Here is a 22,040-nt window from a genome sequence, read left to right as displayed (position 1 = left end):
TACTAAGCGCTTGGGAGAGTACTCTATAACAAAGTTGGTAGACACCCTATGTTCTCTGCCCACGGTCTAGAGGAACTTAAAGTCTAGAGTTTAAACAGTTTAGTTTTCAGTCTAAACAACTTATTGGTCTGTCATTAATAGGGTGCAATCTTTCAAGCAACTCAGTCATCAACAAAAGCATCAGATGGATCCTTCAGCCCCCCCAAAAGGGGAAAGCTCCAACCTTACTACCCCCACCCTCTCTGAAACCTCTTCCTTCTTGGAAGGAAGCAGCATGGCCCAATGGAGAGCGGAAAGGTCTGATAGCCGAGTCAGAAGGACCTGGGTTCTAATCTCAGCTTGGCAGTTGCTTGCGGTGTGACCTTAGGAAAGTCACTTAAATTCTCTGTGCCTCAGCTTCTGCAACTGCAAAATGGAGATGCAGTGCCTGTTATCCCTCCTACTTGGACTGTGAGCCCCATTTGGGGCAGGGACTGTGTCCAACCTGATAAACTAGTACCTCTCCCAGTGCTCAGAACACTGTTTGACACATAATAAGTGCTTAAGAAATACCATAAAAAGTATCCCCTTCTGTTTTGCTATTGTTGTAGTTGCCGAAGTGCTTAGTACCCTAAATTGTAAATTCACTGAGAGCAGGAATTGTGCTCTCGGCATACAATTACCATTGATTGATTTCAGTTCCTAGCGCTCAGGTTCTCAAGAAATGATATTGTTTGGATAAAAATAACCTAAGGAATTTTTCTGGGTTTCTGATACTTTTGGTCACCATTATTCCATGCATCAAATTTATGGTTGTCACTTTTTATGCTGAAATTCATGAAACATTCCACTCAATTTTTCATCAACTTGAGATGGCAAAAGCAGAAGAAAATCGATCATTTCTGAATGTGGCTGTAGTATAGGGAATCTTTTTATGTGTGGTATTTATTAAGCACTTAACTACATGCCAGGCACTATATTAAGTGCCGGGGTAGATTACAAGCCAACCAGCTTGGACACAGTCCATGTCTCACGTGGGGCTCATAGTCTCAATCCCCATTTTACTGATGAGGTAGGTGAGGCACAGAGGGGTTTAGTGACTTCTCAAGGTCACACAGCAGACAGGTGCTGGAGCCGGGATTAGAACCCAGGTCCTTCTGACTCCCAGACCTGGGCTCTATCTCCTAGGCCACGCTGCTTCGCAAAGATATTGTCCTTTGTAACTTCATGAAGTATATTCTGAGGCAGGAGAGTTTTTGAGGCCGTTGCCTAGTTTGCACACTGTACAGGTAAATAATTTTGGCCCATAGGTAATGCAACGTCTTCCTGTTGCAGTTAAAAGGGAATCTGCAGCAAAAACTTCAGAATAACAACTCTGTTATATTGTACTCTCCCATTCTTTCATTGTCGTGTTTGAGTGCTTACTGCGTGTAGAGTCTAAAGGCCAAGGACATGGCTCAGTGGAAAGAGCACAGGCTTTGGAGTCAGAGGTCGGGGTTCAAATCCCGGCTCTGCCAATTGTCAGCTATGTGACTTTGGGCAAGTCACTTAGCTTCTCTGGGCCTCAGTTACCTCATCTGTAGAATGGGGATTAAGACTGTGAGCCCCCCGTGGGACAACCTGATCACCTTGTAACCTCCCCAGTGCTTAGAACAGTGCTTTGCACATAGTAAGTGCTTAATAAATGCCATCATTATTATAGAGAAGCAGCATGGCTTAGTGGAAAGAGCACGGGCTTTGGAGTCAGAGGTCATGGGTTCAAATCCCGACTCCACCACTTGTCAGCTGTGTGACTTTGGGCAAGTCACTTAACTTCTCTGTGCCTGTTACCTCATCTGTAAAAATGGGGACTAGGACTGTGAGCCCCACGTGGGACAACCTGATAACCTTGTATCTACCCCAGTGCTTTGCACATAGTAAGTGCTTAACAAATACCATTATTATTATTATTATTATTATTATTAGAGCACTGTACCTCCCAAGCACTCAGTACAGCGCTCTGCATACAGTAAGCGCTCAATAAACACAATTGATTGGTATTTATTAAGCACCCTGTGCTAAGCACTTGGGAAGATACCAGAAAAGTAGATTTGATTCAGTTCCAATTCCACGAGGGGCTCATGAGGAATGGGGAATAGATATTTTATTTCCATTTTACAGATGAGGAACTGAGGCACAAAGATGTTAAGTGGCTTGCCCAAGGTCACAAAGCAGATAAATGACAAAGCTGGGACAGGAACTCGCAGGACCCTACTCTTTCTAACGACCACACTGCCTCTCTACTATTTTCTTCTTTCCTTAAGAATCAAATGAATGCAGTCGTCATTATCTTAAAAATTTGTGGTTGATTCTTACTAGAATCAGTGGTATTTATTGAATGCTTACTTTGTTCAGAGCAGTGACCTAAATGCTCAGCAATGCAATAGACCTAGTGGTTGCATCCCTGCTCTCTAGGAGCTTACCAAGCTAGTCAGGGAGACAGACATTAAAATAATTTAGAGGTAGGGATGCAACTGGGTATAAAGATATGTACTGTACGTAAGTGTCGTAATGGAAGGTTGGGAGTACTTACAAGTTGAGGGGTATGGACTCTAGCGTATAAGGTGAGAAGCAGCATGATCTAGTGGAAAGATTACAAGACTGAGAGTCAGAATCTGGGTTCTAAACCTGACTCAGCCCCTTGCCTGTTGCATGATCTTGGCCAAGTCACCTAACTTCTCTGGGCCTGATTCCTCATTTGTAAAGTGGGGATTTAGTGCCTGTTTTTCCTGCTCCTTATACTGTGAGCCCCATGTGGGACAGGGATTGTGTTCAACCTGATTAACAAATAGTACAATTATTATCCTTGATGTGGAGATGATGGATGGGTGCCATTGGAGGTTTCTGAGGTGTGGAGAGATATGTGCAGAATTATTCATTTTTCTTATTTAGAAAAACTATAGGTGAAGCAGAGTGAACTATGGCTTGGAGCAGGGAGAGGCTGGAGGCAGGGAGGTCAGTGAGGAGGCTGATGCAGTAGTTGAGAGATTGGATGTGACAAGTGCGTGGACCAGTGTGGTAGTAATTTGGTTGACTAGGAAAGGACAAAGGAAAAATTCTGGAGATGTCGTGAAGCTCGAAACAGTTGGATTTGATGACTGACTAAAGATGCTTGATTCATGCTTTCTGTTAAAGCCAAGTGAAATAAAATTAACTTCATTTTTGGTAACTTTGAAACCATAAGTTACTCAAAATGATCCATACAGTTTAAATGTTTAATGGAACATTGAATAAACAACTACATTGAGATAAGTACATCTCCTAAATAACCACAATCCCTGTAAAATAGTGTAATTTACCTCTTTTTTCCAGTTTGTAGCAAAAGATTGGATTTTCGTGAAATTTGCTTCTCTGTTGTTTTTCATAAAAATGCATTTCTGGAAAATATACAGAGATGAATAGTGGTTTTGCATCATGCCCATTGGTTATTTTTGAAGTTTTATTTGTGGCAGAATGAATTAGAAGAGAAGACATGGGCTATCTAATTATTCTAACATGTATTCTATAGTCAGCAAATTCTCATACTTACCATTAATACCAACAGGTAATCCACCAGATGGATTTTCTGAAAAGTTTTACCTAATCGTGATTGAGTGCACTCAAGACAATCGTTCACTACTACATATGTGGAATTTACACTTAAAATCCATTCCCGTCTCAATGGGTAGGTATTTTTTTTTCTGGTATAAACTATATTTTAAAGTATAGTAAGTAATAAGTGTGTGAAAGGAGGCATATTTGTTAAAGCTCTTCTTTAATACAGCTAGCTATTTGGTGGAATTGGCAGGTAATGGTATCAGAATAGTGTTCATGCACTGCTTTGTCCAAGGTATACTGTTGAAATTACTATCATATAGTTACCTCCATATCAGCAAGTGCATTGAAGTCTCTTGCAGTGCATTTTTTGTGTTTTGTTTTTGAAGCATGAGTGAGTTAATTTTGAATTACTTAGAATTCCAGAGCAGGAAGAGATCTTGAGGACATCAGGTTCTGCCCATACTTTCCAAGCAGATGGAAGTCTGCTTTATCCAAGGAGGATTTTTTGTAAATTTTCTAGGAATGAAGATCCCATAACCTCCTTGCCGTCCAATGATTCATTTTTTTTTAATAGTCAAGAAGTTCTTCCTTTTGATGTGTTTTTGAAGATGATCTTCTCTGACAACAAATTCTGGATCTTTATATGTTTTAATATACCATGTTCTCCATTCTAATAGATGAGAAGATTGACAGCAGTCTACCTGATGCATTGTCACAACAGGCAGAGTTATATTCTTCTTCTCCAGAAAAGATCCAGTCCCCTTTTGTACAGAAGTATCAAGCTTGCAGAGCTAACCTTCAAAGTACCAGCAAATTGACACTTTCTTCAGAAATGGTTTACAGCCAAGAGCTGAATTTACCAGCAGGAGTTGAAATAATCAGTGTCAAGCCATCAGCAGGTTTGTGACTCCTAAGCAGGAAAAAAAAAATGGAAAAAATTTTGGAATGCAAGAAAGAATGTCAGTCTATAGAACTTTCATCTTCACTTTTGAAACCACAGAGAATTAGGAATAAATGACTCCTCCTCCAGTCTGTAAACTCCCTCTGAGCTGGCATCATGCCTATCAATTCTAGTGTGTTGTATTCTCCCAATTGCTGGGTATAATGCTCTGCACTCAGTGAATATCCATCAACCAGTCACATTTAGTGAGAGTGCTTACTGTGTGGAGAGCACTGTGCTAAGTGCTTGGGAGAGTACAGTATAACAGAGTTGGTAAACAGCTCCCTACCTTCAAGGAGCTTATAGTCTAGAGAGGGAGACAGGCATTACAATAAACTACAGATCGGGGAAATTGGTCAATCAGTGGTTTGAGCACTTCTTATGGTTAGAGTGCTGTACTAAGTGCTTGGAGGGAGTACAATATAACAAAGTAACAGATACATTCCCTGCTCACAGCGAGCTTACAATCTAGAGGCAAAGTGTAAGGGTATGTATTTATGGACCATTGGTTGATTTCACCTTAAATGGTATTTTAATTGACTTATGTGTTTATTACACAATTTTTACTATGAAATTTAAAGGTGTTTTTTTTTTTTTTTAACCAGTCGACTGTTAGGCTTCCATCAGACTTAATTCCTTTTCACTTCTGTCTCTTTGGGACATGAAGGGGATGGAAAACCAGAATGAGTATGTGCCTTTGTAGCTTATTCCAATTTTGTGTTGAAAGGGATTTGTTTGACTCTAATTGAAGTTGTGGGTTTTTTTTTTTTTTAAAAAAAAGCAAAAACAAAAAAAAAAAACCAGCCACGTAAATAGTTGCAGAAACAATTGAGCAGCTCCAAATGGGGCTCAAATTTTGTTGACACTTTAGAAAATCTGGGAGGAAATGGGAAAGGGAGTGCATCAACTCATTTAAAAACAATTCTTTTGATAGTTAATCTATTGCATTGTTGGTTGCTCCCTACATCTGATAATTTCTAATTCTTTATACAATCTGCATCATTTAAAATACATAATGTTAATTTTAGGCTTTGTCTTATACTTAGTGCACCAAGAAGCATCGTTTGAAGTTTAATTTATTGTTGGCAGTGTTTCATGCTTGTTGATTTGGCATAAAAATGAAATATTTAATTTATGGAAGTAAAGCAGTGTCCCCATTTTCTGCTCTCTTTCAATATAAATGTGGAAGTTCAACAAAGCCCTGTTTTCCTTTATCCACAGCTCGAATTGCAGTTGTTCCTTCAGATTTATAGCTGAAGGCCATTCACGTTGGCCTGCTTCTCTTAGAGTAAATTTGGGCTTTGTGTTTTTGGGGGGGTTTTCTTAAAGAATAAAAACTCGTTCAATCAAAAATGTAAGTCCAGGAGGGCTTATTTTATGGCCAGATTAATTTTTGGTTTGCTCTTCTTGCAGGGCATCTGAGCTCCTCTTCAATATATCCTGTTTGTACTGCCCCTTATTTACTGGCAACCTCATGCTCAGATGAGAAAGTGAGATTTTGGAGATGCAGAGTGACCAGCGTAGAAGCCGTCACATCAGAGAGTACCGGAACCACGATGGATACATATATTTGGGAAGAATGGCCATTACTCATCGAGGATGGACTTCACAGTAGCAGTGTTGTAAATATACCCGGCAGGCCTGTTGAAGTTAGCTGCGCACACACAAATCGTTTAGCTGTAGCATACAAGCAGACGGCAGCTAACAGTAGATCTTCCCAAGGCTTTATGATGCACGTTGGTATTTTTGAATGTGAATCTACAGGCGGTTCGTGTTGGATTCTGGAGCAGACAATCCATTTAGATGAACTGAACGTAATGCTGGATGCTGGCATTGGGATCGATAGCAATTTAGTGACTTACAGTAAGCAAGAGGTTTATTTGTCTGGTAAAGAGAATATTTTGCCACGCACAAAGCACTTGGTTCACTTAGACTGGATGTCTCGAGAGGATGGTTCGCACATCCTGACCGTAGGAATCGGGTCCAAGCTGTTTATGTATGGACAGCTGGCTGGACAGATTCAGGAACAGAGCGGGAAAGAGAGCTTGGCTCTTCCACTGTGGGAAGACAGCAAAGGCACGTGTCTCTCCAAATTTGTATTGCTGCGGTGTGTTGACTTGATCTCGTCAGTAGAAGGATCACCGCCGTTCCCCGTCTCTCTATCTTGGGTACGTGATGGCATCCTCGTTGTGGGGATGGACTGCGAAATGCATGTTTATTCTCAATGGCAGCCGGCTTCCAAACAAGAGCCTGTTGTCGCAGATTCGTTTAGTGGCAGTACCCCCTCACTAGTCAGTTTAATGAAACAGAGCAGTTCATCCAGTTCCGGCCCACACCCACCAAAGAAACCTCTGACCAGATCCACGGCCAGCCTCGCGCAGAAAATCTGTGGCAAGAAAACTGCATTCGATCTCACTATGGACATGGAAGATTCGGGACTCTTCGAAGCGGCTCACGTGCTGTCCCCGACTTTACCTCAGTATCACCCACTGCAGCTCTTGGAACTCATGGATCTTGGCCGAGCGCGTAGAGCCAAAGCCATCCTGGCTCATTTGGTCAAGTGTATCGCCGGGGAAGTTGTGGCTTTGAATGAGTCTGAATCCAATCATGACCGCCGACTCCGGTCTCTCACTATCAGTGCCAGCGGTAGCACTACAAGAGACCCCCAGACGTTCCACAGGACAGACAATATGGATTACACGGAGATAGATTCCGTTCCTCCCCTCCCTCTCTATGCTCTTCTCGCCGCAGATGAGGACAGCTCATATTCTCTGGAAAAGCCCCCGCACCAGAGTACCTTGACTAAACCAAAGGAATTACCTCGAGAAAATTACGACGAACTCTTCCGGATCTCAACCCCAACGCCAGACGATGTCGACGTATTGGAGGTAGAGGGAGAAGATGTTAAACCTGAGGTCATCGATCTTTCTCAATACGGTCCCACTTACTTTGGCCCTGAACACGCCCAGGTTCTTTCAAGCCATTTGCTTCGTTCGAGCTTGCCAGGACTCAACAGGATGGAGCAAATGTCACTGATGGCCTTGGCAGACACCATTGCAACAACCACCACTGATATTGGAGAAAGCAGAGACCGAAGTCAAGGTAAAATTTAATTGGATTTGGCGACTTTGTAGTTCTTGGTTCTGTTTTTTGGTTTTTTGTGTGCGTGTGTGTGCGCGCGCGTGCACAAAGGCCACATGGCTTAGTGTAGACCACGGGCCTGGGAGTCAGAAGGTCATGGGTTCTAATGCTGGCTCTGCTACTCGTCTGCTGTGTGCCCTTGGGCAAGTCACTTCACTTCCCTGTGCCTCAGTTACCTCATCTGTATAATGGGGATTAATAATAATAATGATAATGGCATTTAAGCGCTTACTACATGCAAAGCACTGTTCTAAGTGCTGGGGCGGATACAAAGTAATCAGGTTGTCCCACGTGGGGCTCACAGTCTTAATCCCCATTTTACAGATGAGGTAACTGAGGCACACAGAAGTTAAGTGGCTGGCCCAAAGTCACACAGCTGACAAGTGGCGGAACCGGGATTAGAACCCATGAACTCTGACTCCCAAGCCAGGGCTCTTTCCACTGAGTCACGCTGCTTCTGTTTAAGACCATGAGCCCCACATGGGACGTGGACCGTGTCCAACCTGATTTGTTTGTATCCACCCCAGCGCTTAGTCCAGTGCCTGGCACATTGTAAGCGCTTAGCAAATACCATTATCATTATTATTATTATCATTATCATTATTAGTTTAAAAAATTGATTTTTCTATGTAGATTGGCTACTAATATTTAAAATACACAAACATCCCACCCCAACCTGATATGATTTTGACTCTCCCAGACATTCTACACCTTGGGCATTCTACTTGATGAATGTCCCCCCCTAAGGAGGAGGCATGCCAAATTAGCATCCCTAGGGACTGTCAAAGCATCATTTTCTTCAGCAGAATGGCTGGCTGTCCAGCAGTCATAGACTTCTGGATATCTCCTACCCACACTCTAGACCCAAGTAGGGGGACTGGAAGAGGTGCAGCTAAATGAGGGGGCCCCAGGACATCAGCCCCTTGTCACTCCAGGAATCTGCTGAAGTCCTTGTCACGAGATCCCACTTAGGGGTCCCAGAGGATCCCAGAGAGGGACCCAGAGGATCCAGCCATAATTGAAATCTTCCCAAGAAGCCAGGTAATACTGGGAATGGGGAAGATAGGACGAGAAAGGGATACATGCCAGGTTTGGAGTGGGGAATGAGAGGAAACGCACATACCAAACCGTGGTGTAGAGGAAAGAACACACCACTGGGAGTCAGAGGACCTGGGTTCTAGTCCCAGCTCTGCCACTCGCCAGGTGCGTGGCCTTGGACAAGTCACCTTTAACTCCTCTTTGCCCCACTCTCCTCATCTGTAAAAGGGGGATGAAAATACGTGTTCTTCCTCCATCTTAGACTGTGAGCCTCGTGTGGGACACAGACTGTGTCTGATCTGATTTTTTTTTTTTTTTATACCTACTCCAGCGCTGGGCACCTATTCACTTAATAGCTACTCTTATTATTATTGCTTATATTAGTAATTCATGGGTCAGCTAGAATCCCACGAATTTTCTAGTTCTTCGGTTCATATTGCAAGCTCTGTGGTGTTGCAGATGCTCATTGCTATGTTTAATCTTTACTTTTTATAAGAAAAACTGATTTGCCTTTAGAATTCTTAAAGTCCTATTTATGGTCATAGGTGGAGAAACGCTTGATGAATGTGGGTTAAAATTTCTTTTGGCTGTTCGGCTACATACGTTTCTCACAACTTCCCTACCCGTGTATCGAGCTCAGCTGTTTCATCAAGGTAAAAAAAACTACTACATAGCTATTTTACTGAATTGGATGTTTCCCAAGGACATGAATGTGGAAAAAAAGAACTTCTATTCAGATATACATGCACAGAGTAGGACTAATTGCTAAAATGATAGAGAGGATTTCTGAGAGAATGAAAGATGAGTGACTTGTGATTTTTCTAACTTGGCTTGGCTTAGAAATATCAGTCAGATAATGGTATAGTAAGTTTGACGAATCACAAGTACTGAATGTTAATTTGGGGGGAATGATACTAGAGAAGAAAATGTCATTTCGTCTGCAATGTAATTTCACCGTCAGTCCTTAATAAATACTCAGTTTTAAATCTCAATTGAGGCTAGAATAGTTTCGGCCTTTAACATCGTCCTTCCTTTTCATTTAAAAATTACTTGAGGGAAGCTGTATTTACCTGAATTGCATGAAAAGAGTCCAGGGATAATTTCACTCCTTTAAGGCTGAGATTGCTTCACTGCTTGAATATGTACTCTACATTTTCAGCGCCCTACTTAGCAATAGGGCAAGCAATGCAGCCCGGTGGAAAGAACACGGACCTGGAAGTCGGAGGACCTGGGTTCTAATCTGGCTCTGCCACTTACCACCCGTCATGTGACCTTGGGCAAGTCACTTAACTTTTCTGTGCCTCACTTTCCTCATCTGCAAAGTGGGGATTTAATTCTGAACTCCCTCCTACTTAGATGGTGAGCCCCGTGTGGGATCTGAGTAGCTTGTATCTACCCCAGGGCTTAGTACAGTGCTTGGCACACAGTAAGCACTTAAGTACCACAAGTATTATTATTAAAGTATTATTATTATTATTACTATTATTAAGTACTGAGGCATCCGACAATGCTTGGACAAGACTTGACTCATAAGTAGTGGCATATTGGTACTAGTTAACCTATAATTGACTACTTATAAAGTTCTCTCCATGATGCACACCACTCTATGGTGATGAAGGCAGGAAGAAAATGCTCGTCTCTTAACTACCCCTAGACGTAGTTGGGGTGTGGGCAGATGGTAGAGATTATGATTGAGGGAAGGGAATGCGTCAGCTCATTCTGTTGCATTGTACTTTCCCAAGCAGTTAGTACAGTGTTCTGCACACAGTAAGTGCTCAGTAAATACCATGGATTGATTGGTCTGCATGCCAGAAGACAGGCAGCCCAACCACTCCATATTATAGCTCCAAATCCATCTGGCCTAGATGGGAAAGACTTCTCATTTCAAATCGAGAAAGAAAATCATTTCTGGTAACTTCTAGGTATTCATTTGGTCATTTGCTATTTGCCCTGACCCCACGGCACTTAAGTACATATCTTTAAATTTCTTATTACTAATTACTTATTTACTTGTATTAATATCTGTCTCCCCCTCTAGACCATAAGCTCAGTATGGTCAGGGAATGGGTCTGTGTTGTATTCTCCCAAGCATTTTGAACGGTGCTCTGCACACACTAAGCACTCAGTAAATACCATTAATTGGTGGATTGATGGATTGATTCATGTTTGATTTCATTTTTCTCTGGCATTGAAGGATCCAAACTCCTTTCTTATGCTCAACTATCTTTTAGGCTTGTCAACTAGCCATTTTGTCTGGGCCTTTCATTCAGTAGCCGAAGAAGAACTGCTAAACATGCTCCCTGCAATGCAGAAGAACGATCCAACTTGGTCCGAACTCCGAGCGATGGGGGTGGGATGGTGGGTTCGAAATATCTCCGTTCTGCGAAGATGCATAGAAAAGGTAAACGCAAATTTACCTATTGCTTTTGATTTTGTTTTTTCTGTTTGGTTTCTCTGTTTAAATGGAAGCGTCCCAATTTTCCGGGCAGAAAGTGCTTTTTATTCCTCTACTCTCTCAAGGTTGCTTGCTCTGTATTCTACATTTTGATGATGGTGACTGTGATGTGTAAGAAATACTAAGCTTTCTGGAAGGTGAATCAACTGACAGTGTTTATTGAGTGCTCACTTTTTGCAGAGCACTGTACTAAGCGCTTGGGCCTCATCTTCACCCACTCCTCAAGACTTGCTGGGGAAGGAGGAGAAATTGGGCTCCTTCTCGCTCCCCAGTGCCACTTTCTCACCACTCCATCTCCCCCATCCCTCTCTTTCCCTTCCTTTTGAAGCCCTTCCCTTTGAAGTGCTTAGTACAGTGCTTTGCACACAGTAAGTACTCAATAAATACAATTGAATGACTGAAAAGCCTATATCATCTGCCTCTACCACCCACTCATGGTCATCTACCACCCCCCAGACCCCACCTCCAACTTTTTGAACAATTTTGATCCCTTTCCTACATTCTTTCTCTCTTTCTCCATCCCTACATTGATCCGTGGGGACTTCAGTGTCCATGTAGATGTTCCTGACGCTCCTTCCGCTGCCCTCTTTCTATCACTCCTCAATTCCGTCTACCTCCTGCTCTACCCCACGTCGCCCACTCAGCAACTTGGACACACAGTCACTCTCACCGTTTCCGGTCACTGTACAATCTCTACCCTTACCAACTCTGGAATTTCTCTATTCGACCACAACCTCTTCACCTGCCTTCTCTCCTACACACCGTGACCTACCGGCAAAACCGTCCTGTTCCCCCACAGAGGCCTCCGGTCTTTTGACTCTGTCCAATTTTCTCAAGTTGTCTTGCCCCATTTAGCCTCTATGCCCAAATTACACTTTCCCTTGATGACCAAATTGACACCTTCAAACACCACCCTCTCTACTGAGCTCAATGCATTCGCTTCCCTATCCCTTCATCGATTTCATACCACTAACCCATAGCCCTGAATCACCTCCATAGTCCACTTTCTTTGCTCCTGTGCTTGAACCATAGAGGGCTGCTGGAGGAAATCTAGATATCCAGAAATCTGGATATCAGGCCAACCTGCTACCACATTAATTCAAGGACTTATCCTATCCTGCCTCGACTACTGCATCAGCCTCCTTGCTGACCTCCCCACTCTAGACCATACTTCACTCTGCTGCCTGGATCATTTTTCTGCAAAACTGCTCAATACATGTTTCCCTCCAGTGGTTGCCCATCCACCTCTGCATCAACCAGAAACTCCATTCTATCTCCTTTAAAACACTACATCACCATGCCCCCTCCTACCTCACCTCGCTACTCTTCTACTACAACCCAGCCCTCACACTTGGCTCCTCAAATGCCAACCTACTCGATCTCCTCTATCTCTCCGCCAGCCTCTCGCCCACATCCTGCCTCTGGCCTGGGACACCCTCCCTTTTCATATCAGACAGGCAATCACTCTCCCTTATTGAAGGCACATCTCCAAGAGGCCTTCCCTGATTTTCCTTTTCTTCCACTCCTTTCTGCATTGCCCTGACTTGCTCCTTTCATTCATCCTCCCTACCATCCCCATAGCACTTAAGTATTTATCCATAATTCATTTATTTATATTAATGTCTGTCTCCCCCTCTAGACTGTAAGCTCGTTGTGGGCAGAGAGTGTGTCTGTTTTATTATTGTGTTGTCCTCTCCCAAGTGCTTAATACAGTGCCTTGCACACAATACATGCTCAATAAATATGATGAATAGAGTACAGTAGAGTTAGTAGACACTATCCCTGCCTTCAAGGAGGTGACAGTCTAGCAAAAGAGTTCCAAAAGAGGGAATAACATTTCATAGAGCCATCAAAAATTATTTCTGTTGACTGAAGTCCCTTGGGATACCTTTATTTCCCCAGAAACTGGGATTGTAACTCAGATTTTTTGGCATGCTTTTCAAAGTTCTATTTATTTTGGCCCACCTGCACTCCCTCACTTTGATTGCTATTTCTGACTAAATGTACTCTTGCATTCTAGTCACTAAGGAAAATATTACGTTCAGATTTATTTTTCCACGTAGCATACATTTCAAGAACCTAGTTTCTTGACCGCTTTGCCAGAGTTAGATTGGTTGATCATTTAAAATCACTAATAAAAGTGATGGCCCACATAGAGTGGACAGCACAACATTAGGGTTCAACAGGAGCTCAAACGAGGTAAAAAGTACCTACTCCCATTCTTGATAGTAAACTGTGTGGCCCCAAATCCTTGTTTTTCAAGCATTGGGAACGAGTGTTTTCTTTCCTTCTCTTTTGTTCTCTTTCTTGAATGGTAGTGTTTATGGGACCCAAAAGGGCAGGGTTGGGAGACACAACTTTTTTATTGGCTGAAGCAGCACTGATCCTGTCCGGGCAATCCTTGCTCTCTGTCCTAGGAGGGCAGACTAATTTGATGGGAACTGGCCAACAGGCAAAGAGGTGTAGCTTGGGGACTCTGGCTCTTTCAGAGTAACTTAAAGGGATAACAGCTCTTCACACATTCACAGACCTCCTAAAATCCCACCTCTTCCCCACAGAGCATCCCCATTGAATTTCCCAGAACCCTATGTCCTATAAAGCCACCAGTGAATGCTAGCGCTTGTGAACTTCTAGCGCTCGTGAACTTCTTATACTTATCCTTAGCACTTTTGTGTATATCTGTCAATTCAGTTGTACATGCGTTTATTTTGACTGCCCCTGTCAGTATTTTGATGTTGGGCAGGTAACATATCACTTCCTATTGATTTATAGTCAATCAAGACTCTAGGCTCGTGGTGGGCAGGGAATGTGTTTGCTAATTCTGTTGTACTTTCGCAAGTGCTTAGTACAGTGCTCTGCACATTATAAGTGCTCAATAAATACCATTGATTATTCTATACCTCCAAGTGCCACCAAGTGGGCACTCAGTATGTGCTGCTACTGCTACTGCCCAACTCATAAGATTCTTTAGGAAAGAAGGCTCCTCTGAAGCTCGTGGGTAGGGATTGTCTCTATTGCTGAATTGTACTTTCCAAGTGCTCAGTACAGTGCTCTGCACACAATAAGCACTCAATAAATATGAATGAATGAAATGTAAAATCAGAAACTCTCCTGGATTGTTCGGTGTCTGTCTCTTAGTATGGATTTTCTTCCCATCTTTGGATTTTTCGGTTTGACGTTACTCTGAACTCAAGTTAAAATCGTACCCGTTAGGAAGCCGACTGAGAAAAGAAATAGATCCTCTAGATAAAGTGAATGTGAGGAGAGAGGTGGCGGGGAGAGGTTGCGCCTGTTACCAAAGCCGTATCTGATTGATTTTACCAGTTCAGAAATTTGTAAGGGACTAATTCACTTACACTCGGGATTGGGATCATTTCCCATTCCCACCTTGTACCCTCATCGGGATGTTTAGCTTAAAGCTTGGCATTCAGAGCCACACGGGAAGAGATAGGAGGCCCTACCAATTCTATTGGGGATGATGAATGAACACCGGGTAATTAAGGTTGACTAGATTGACTGGCTCTTTATCCTCAGACAGTAAAGGTCTTTTAATCATTCAGTATTTATTAAGCACTCACTGTGTGCAGAGCACTGTACTAAGCACTTGGGAAAGAACATTACAACAATAAACAGTGACAATCCCTGCCCCCAACAAACTCACAGTCTAGAGTCATTGTAGCTAATGCTAACCTTCTCAATGTACCTCAGTCTCCTCTATCTCGCCTCCCACCTCTCACACATACTCTACCTCTAGCCTGGAGCATCCTCCCTTCTCATCTCAGACAGATAGTTACTCTCCCCCACTTCACAGCCTTATTTGAAGGCACATCTCCAAGAAGCCTTCCCTGACTAAACCCTCTTCTGCTCTTCTCCCACTCCCTTCTGCATCACCCTGACTTGCTCCCTTCATTCATCCTCCATCCCAGCCCCACAGCACCTATGTATATATCTGTGATATATGTCCCCCTTCTAGACTGTGAGCCCGTTGTTGGGTAGGGACCGTCTCTATATGTTGCCAACTTGTACTTCCCAAGCGCTTAGTACAGTGCTCTGCACACAGTAAGTGCTCAATAAATACAATTGAATGGATGAATGTGATTTGTTTAGGTGTATTAATGGCTGTCTCCCCATCTAGACTGTGAGCTCATTGTGGGCTGGAAATGTGACTGTTGTTGTATTGTACTCTCCCAAACACTTAATACAGTGCTTTGCACACAGTAAGTGCTCAACAAATACAATTGAAAGAATAAATGAATGAAAGTACCGGCCCAGCTTGGGAATCGGATCCAAGCCAGGTAATGGAAAAGAGGAAAAGGGGTCAGAAGGACCTGGGTTCTAATCCCAGCTCCACCACTTGTCTGCTGTGCGACCTTGGGCAAGTCACTTCACTTCTCTATGCCTCAGTTGTATCATCTGTTAATAAGTACTACGGTGCAGAAATCAGGACCAAATCAGCTACTCAAAATGAGATTCTATGTACCTGCTGAATATGAAATTATGGCCATTTGTTCTGAATAGTAGGTGAGATTATGACATGTATGTTATGTTTAATGCTAGCATTAATTAGAGTTTTGGTCTTCTTTATCCTTTTAGATATTCCAAAACCAAACATTATTTGGCAATATAAACTATATTTTACAGAGAAAAATAATTGTAATAAGGAAAATATGTAAAGAACACATTCTTTTTGGGCAGGGAATGTATCTGTTATATTGTCATACTTTCCCAAGTTCTTAGTACAGTGCTCTGTATGCAACCAGTGCTCAATAAATATGATTGATTGAATGAGTTTTGTCATTTTTTGTGTAATAACTTTTTAAAAATGTAATTTCCACACACAGGTGGCAAAAGCAGCATTTTATCGAAAGAATGATCCATTAGATGCTGCCATTTTTTACCTTGCAATGAAAAAGAAAGCTGTGATTTGGGGATTGTACAGGTAGGGAAGAGAATTCTTAATTAAAATTTTCAGAATTTAAGATTGTTGCATGACTTGAGGTTCTTCAGTTTTTGTGTAATTTTGCAGCATTGTCCAAGCACATTTTTATGCTGTCGTTTTGCCTTTGGTTTTCAGTAAACACAGCATAAATCAAGATTATTTTCATCTGCCATATTTGTGATGAAATGACACAATGTGCTTTGATCTTTAAATTGTTTTAAGTACATTAAAACGGATTTCTTTTTCAAGAAGCATGATATGTTTCCTCTTTTCCCTCAAGACCTTTCCAGGTGGTAACTCTCAGGTGAGAATAGGTGACTGCCGTACGGTGAATAGGCCCACATAAAGAATATCCCACTGTACTCTCTGTACCTCTAAATTATGAGCTGGGAATAATTTGTCTGGGAATGAGACTGAGGGACCTCGGTGTGAGGTTTTGGCCTGTCTTGTTCAGATCTGGGCAATCCCTGGATCCTCTGGTGAGGATTCGAGTTGCCTTTGGGTATTCTGTACCCAACACCGGTTAGCCTGGGACATCTTGGATTTGCCCTGAAGTGGCCTTTCGAAAAGACTCAAACTTCCCGAAGTCTTACAGCCTGGTATGTCCAGATCTCTCAGAAGTCATCTGGATTTTGTCTCTTGGCTCAGGGAATCTCTAGAACCCAACTAGCCTGTGGAGAGTTCTGTGGGGGAAGATCAATCACTCAATCAGTGGTATTTATTAAGCTCTTACTATGTACAGAGCACTGTACTAAGTGCTTGGTAGAGTACAATGCACAGCATTAGGGGCACGTCCCTTGCCCATATCGAGTTTACCGTCTGGAGATATCCTTCCCACCTGTACTCTTGTTTGCTCTTGCCTGGGTACAGTTATGCTACGAATACTTTTTTGTAGTGAAATCTGGGGATTCACTAGAGGTAATCGAGTTTTTATTTGTTGAAATTGTCACAATCTTAGATGCCATACACAATTGACCGGTATTTAGTCAAACTCTAAATTTAGTGGTGAAGAGCTATGGGTAGAAGCAGTGTGGCTTAGTGGAAAGAGCATGGGCTTGAGAGTCAGAGGACATGGGTTCTAATCCAGGCTCCGCCATTTGTCAACTGTGTCACCTTGGGCAAGGCACATAACTTGTCTGTGCCTCAGTTACCTCATCTGTCAAATGTGGATTAAGACTGTGAGCCCCACGTGGGACAGCTGATTACCTCGTATCTACCCCAGCGCTTAGACCAGTGCTTGGCACATAATAAGCACTTAACAAATACTAGTATTATTATTATTATTACTAGTGACCATTTTATTTCCTCATTAATTTCAGCAATAGAGGGTCACACTCCACCTTGTAAATATTTATATTTACCCCACAGGGTTGCATAATACTCATACCTTTTCCATACCTAATTAGTTGCATATGCATATAACTACATCAATTCCAGATCTCTTGGGTATAATAAATTTTACATGTGTAATCATCATGGTATTCTGTCTCATGAGGTTTAGTTTAAAGGTGAAGGAGTTGACACACTAAATTTGTGTGTGAAGGGCAGGTGGTGTGCTGCAAGCTTTTCTGGCCAACTTTTTGAAACTGTTTTCAAGGCCAAGATGACCTACAGACAACTTCTAATTGTAAAAGGGCTTTTCTGAGATTTACTACTGTTTTGTTTTGTTTCCCTTCTTTGCAGGTCCCAAAAAGACACCAAGATGACACAGTTTTTTGGACACAATTTTGAGGATGACAGATGGCGTAAAGCAGCATTAAAAAATGCCTTTTCTTTGCTGGGAAAACAGCGATTTGAACATTCAGCTGCATTTTTTCTCTTAGCTGGTTGCCTAAGAGACGCAGTCGAGGTAAGTAGTGAAAGGTGTTCTAAGGTTTTAGTGGCAGTTTGTAAAATTCGTTCAACTGTATGACTTTTTGGTATTTCTAATTTTTGATTTTAAAATCTGCAGGTGATGGTGCTGTCTCATTTGAAATATGTACATTACAAACAGTAGGGGAGATGAATTTTTGGAAACAAGGAAGCTCATCAAACTTCTCCTTAAGAGTGAAATAAGCCATAGTGAAGCAGAAAAATATAGGAGTTGTTGCTCTCCAGTCAGCTAGTTGCATTTACCAAGTGCTGAACACTGTATTAAGCACCTGGGATAATACAGCAGAAGTGAAACTCATGTTACCTGCCGTAAAATGTGCTGAGGATGGGTTGTAAATACACAAGTGTATTGTACATATTTACTATTCTATTTATTTTGTTAATGATGTGTGTATAGCTTTAATTCTATTTGTTCTGACGATTTTGACACCTGTCCACATGTTTTGTTTTGTTGTCTGTCTCCCCCTTCTAGACTGTGAGCCTGTTACTGGGTAGAGACCATTTCTATATGTTGCCGACTTGTACTTCCCAAGCGCTTAGTACAGTGCTCTGCACACAGTAAGCGCTCAATAAATACAATTGAATGAATGAACAAATGCTAAGGATGGCTTTTGGGTTGACCCAGTTTGGGGAATTAGTTGGGGAAGGTTTCATGGAGCGAGCCTTGGAGCAAGTGAGGTTTTAAAATCAGTCAATCATTGGTATTTGTTGAGCACTTGGTGCGTGCAGAGCACTGTACTAAGTGCTTGGGAGAGTATAACATAACAATGTAACAGAGTTGGTAGACACGTTCCCTGCCCACACCGAGTTGCAGTCTATTACAGCCTAGAGATGAGTGTTGAAGTTAGAGAGCTGGGTCTGATTTATTGGAAGAAAGAGAGAGGAAATGGTTGGAGATGGGAGAGTTGAAAGTGATTTGCGGTTAGACGGCGAGCTTGGGTTGATCCAAGAGCGTTGGCTTATATAGAAGATGACAGGAGCTGGTAAGGAGCCTGGACGCTAGTTGCAAGAAGATTCTACTTGATGCAGAGGGAAATGGGGAGCCTTCGGAGATTTTTGAGAGTAGATTAGTAGTTTTGTCATATAGGCTGCAGACGGGAAGACCATTGAAGAGGAATCTATGCAGAAGATTCCCAGATCTGCCTCTCTGGGCCTGACCTCTCATCTAATCTACAATCCCTAATTTCTTCCTTCCTCCAAACCATCCCAAATTTGATGGCTTATGGCACCTCAAACTCAACATGCATGACACCAAACTTCTCGTCTTTCCCCCTAAACACAGTAAGCAGTGGTATTTACTGAATGCTTACTGTGTGCAGAGCACTGTGCTAAGCACTTGGAAGAGTACAACAGAGTTGGTAGACACATTCCCTGTCCACAAGGAGTTTACAGTCCAGAGAGTCAGCTCTTTAATTTTCCTATTTGTCAATTACACAGTCAATCAACATTATTGAGCGCCTTCTGTGTGCAGAGCATTGTACTAAGCATTTGAGAGAGTACAACAGAGTTGGGAGATGGGTTCCCTGCCCTTGAGGAGCTTACAGTCTAGAGGGGGAGACAGGCATTAGTGTAAATAAATTATGGATTTGTACAGAAGTGCTGTGGGGCTGAAGGTAATAGCACTACCTTCCTCCCTGCCTCAGAAATCCACAAGCTTGGTTTAATATTCTACTCTTCACTGTCTTTCAGCTTTCTCATTCCATCTACTGCTACATCCGTCAGTGAATCAGTGGTATTTATTGTACATCTATATGCAGAGCACTGTACTGAGGGCTTGGGACTGTAAAATACAACAGAGATATTTCATGTCCCCAGGGAGCTTTTCTAGAGGGGGAGACAGACATTAAAATAAATTATGAATAGAACATAAGGACAATAATTTCCTCATCTAGATTCCAAGTTCCCTGTGAGCAAGGGATTTGTCTGCCAACTGTGCATAATTTATACTATTTGCTGACTCCCCCTCTAGACTGTAAGCTCATTGTGGGCAGGGAATGTGACTGGTTTATTGTTATATCATACTCTCCCAAGTGCTTAGTACAGTGCTCTGCACATAGTAAGCACTCAGTAAATACAGTTGACTGCTCTGCACACAGTAAATACAACCTGATTACCTTGTCTCCATCCCAGCGCTTAATAGAGTGCCTGGTACATAGTAAGCGCTTAACAAATGCCATAAGTATTATTATTACAATTGATTAAAGTGCTGTGGGGCTGAGGGAGGGGTGGATAGCAAGGGCTGAAAGGATCCAGATCCAAATGCAAGGGCCATGCGGAAAGGAGAGGGAGTAGCGGGAATGAGGGGTGAAGGAGTGGTGGTCTGTCTGATATGAAGGAGGAAGAAGTTCCAGCCCAGAAAGGAGGATGTGGGCGAGAGGTTGGTGGTGAGATCGAAGTACAGTGAGTAGTAGAGTGAAGGGACCATGCTGGATTGTAGTAAGAAACCAGTGAGGTAAGATTATTGAGTGCTTTAAAGTGAGTAGGTTGGCGTTCAAATGGTGGATTTGTTCATGGGTCCTGAGAAGGCGGCTACGACTTTGGGGAGTTCAGTTCACTTTCTCAGCCTGTGACGCAGGCTTTTACATTTCACCGTACAATTCCGACATAAGAACCCAAATTTTGCCTAAATATCACTGATACATAAAGTAAGTTGTCAGTAGCAATCACCCAGATAGTAGTGGTGATTGCAATGGTACGTAAACCTCACCCACTCTACTCTGGTACACTCCAAAATGTGGTTCTCATCATTTAGATTCTCTCTTGTCTCTCTCATTGCTAGCCCTTTCCCTCCTGGCACCGTCAGCCACCTTCACACCTGACATTGTCTCATCTTCAAGACCATTCTGAAATCATATCTCAGATCAATCAATGGCATTTAGTGAGGGCTTCTGTATGCAGAGCACTTTAAATTCTATGTTTTAATTTATTTATATTAACATTTATCTCCCCCTGTAGACTGTAAGCTTGTTGTGGGCAGGGAATTTATTCATTCAATTGTATTTATTGAGTGCTTACTGTGTGCAGGGCACTGTACTAAGCACTTGGAAAGTACAACTCAGCAATAGAGACTATCCCTCCCCACAACAGGCTTACAGTCTAGAGGAGGGGAGACAGACATTAAAACAATCAATCAATCGTATTTATTGAGCACTTACTGTGTGCAGAGCACTGTACTAAGCGCTTGGGAAGTACAAGTTGGCAACATATAGAGACAGTCCCTACCCAACAGTGGGCTCACAGTCTAGAAGGGGGAGACAGAGAACAAAACCAAACATATTAACAAAATAAAATAAATAGAATAGCTATGTACAAGTAAAATAAATAGAGTAATAAATATGTACAAACATGTATACATATATACAGGTGCTGTGGGGAAGGGAAGGAGGTAAGACGGGGGTGGTGGGGGGGGGGCGAGGGGGAGAGGAAGGAGGGGGCTCAGTCTGGGAAGGCCTCCTGGAGGAGGTGAGCTCTCAGTAGGGCCTTGAAGGGAGGAAGAGAGCTAGCTTGGCGGATATGCGGAGGGAGGGCATTCCAGGCCAGGGGGATGACGTGGGCCGGGGATCGACGGCGGGACAGGCAAGAACGAGGCACGGTGAGGAGATTAGCGACAGAGGAGCGGAGGGTGCGGGCTGGGCTGTAGAAGGAGAGAAGGGAAGTGAGATAGGAGGGGGCGAGGTGATGGAGGGCCTTGAAGCCGAGGGTGAGGAGTTTCTGCCTGATGCGCAGATTGATTGGTAGCCACTGGAGACTTTTGAGGAGGGGAGTAACATGCCCAGAGCATGTCTGGACAAAGACAATCCGAGTAGCAGCATGAAGTATGGATTGAAGTGGGGAGAGACACGAGGATGGGAGATCAGAGAGAAGGCTGATGCAGTAGTCCAGACAGGATAGGATGAGAGCTTGAACGAGCAGGGTAGCGTTTTGGATGGAGAGGAAAGGGCAGATCTTGGCAATGTTGTGGAGCTGAGACCTGCAGCTTTTGGTGACGGCTTGGATGTGAGGGGTGTATGAGAGATCGGAGTCGAAGATGACACCAAGGTTGCAGGCTTGTGAGACGGGAAGGATGGTAGTGCCGTCAACAGTGATGGGAAAGTCAGGGA

General features: G+C 42.9%; 1 protein-coding gene across 3 annotated transcripts in view; it reads left to right on the top strand.

Annotated features, from left to right (window-relative positions):
- Positions 1–22,040, top strand: part of DMXL1 (Dmx like 1) — a 158,356-nt gene that overhangs the window by 68,481 nt on the left and 67,835 nt on the right. For all 3 annotated transcript variants that reach the window (XM_038769926.1, XM_038769925.1, XM_038769924.1), the window contains exons 16-22: positions 3,563–3,682; positions 4,233–4,454; positions 5,909–7,597; positions 9,220–9,327; positions 10,906–11,075; positions 15,971–16,068; positions 17,752–17,917. In XM_038769926.1, the coding sequence (XP_038625854.1) occupies positions 3,563–3,682; positions 4,233–4,454; positions 5,909–7,597; positions 9,220–9,327; positions 10,906–11,075; positions 15,971–16,068; positions 17,752–17,917 (2,573 nt within the window). The remainder of the gene's footprint in view (positions 1–3,562; positions 3,683–4,232; positions 4,455–5,908; positions 7,598–9,219; positions 9,328–10,905; positions 11,076–15,970; positions 16,069–17,751; positions 17,918–22,040) is intronic.

This window comes from Tachyglossus aculeatus, chromosome X4, assembly GCF_015852505.1.
Source record: "Tachyglossus aculeatus isolate mTacAcu1 chromosome X4, mTacAcu1.pri, whole genome shotgun sequence".
NCBI classification, from domain to species: Eukaryota; Metazoa; Chordata; class Mammalia; order Monotremata; family Tachyglossidae; genus Tachyglossus; species Tachyglossus aculeatus.
Note: the sequence above shows the minus strand (reverse complement) of the source record. Positions and strands in the feature narration are given on the sequence as shown.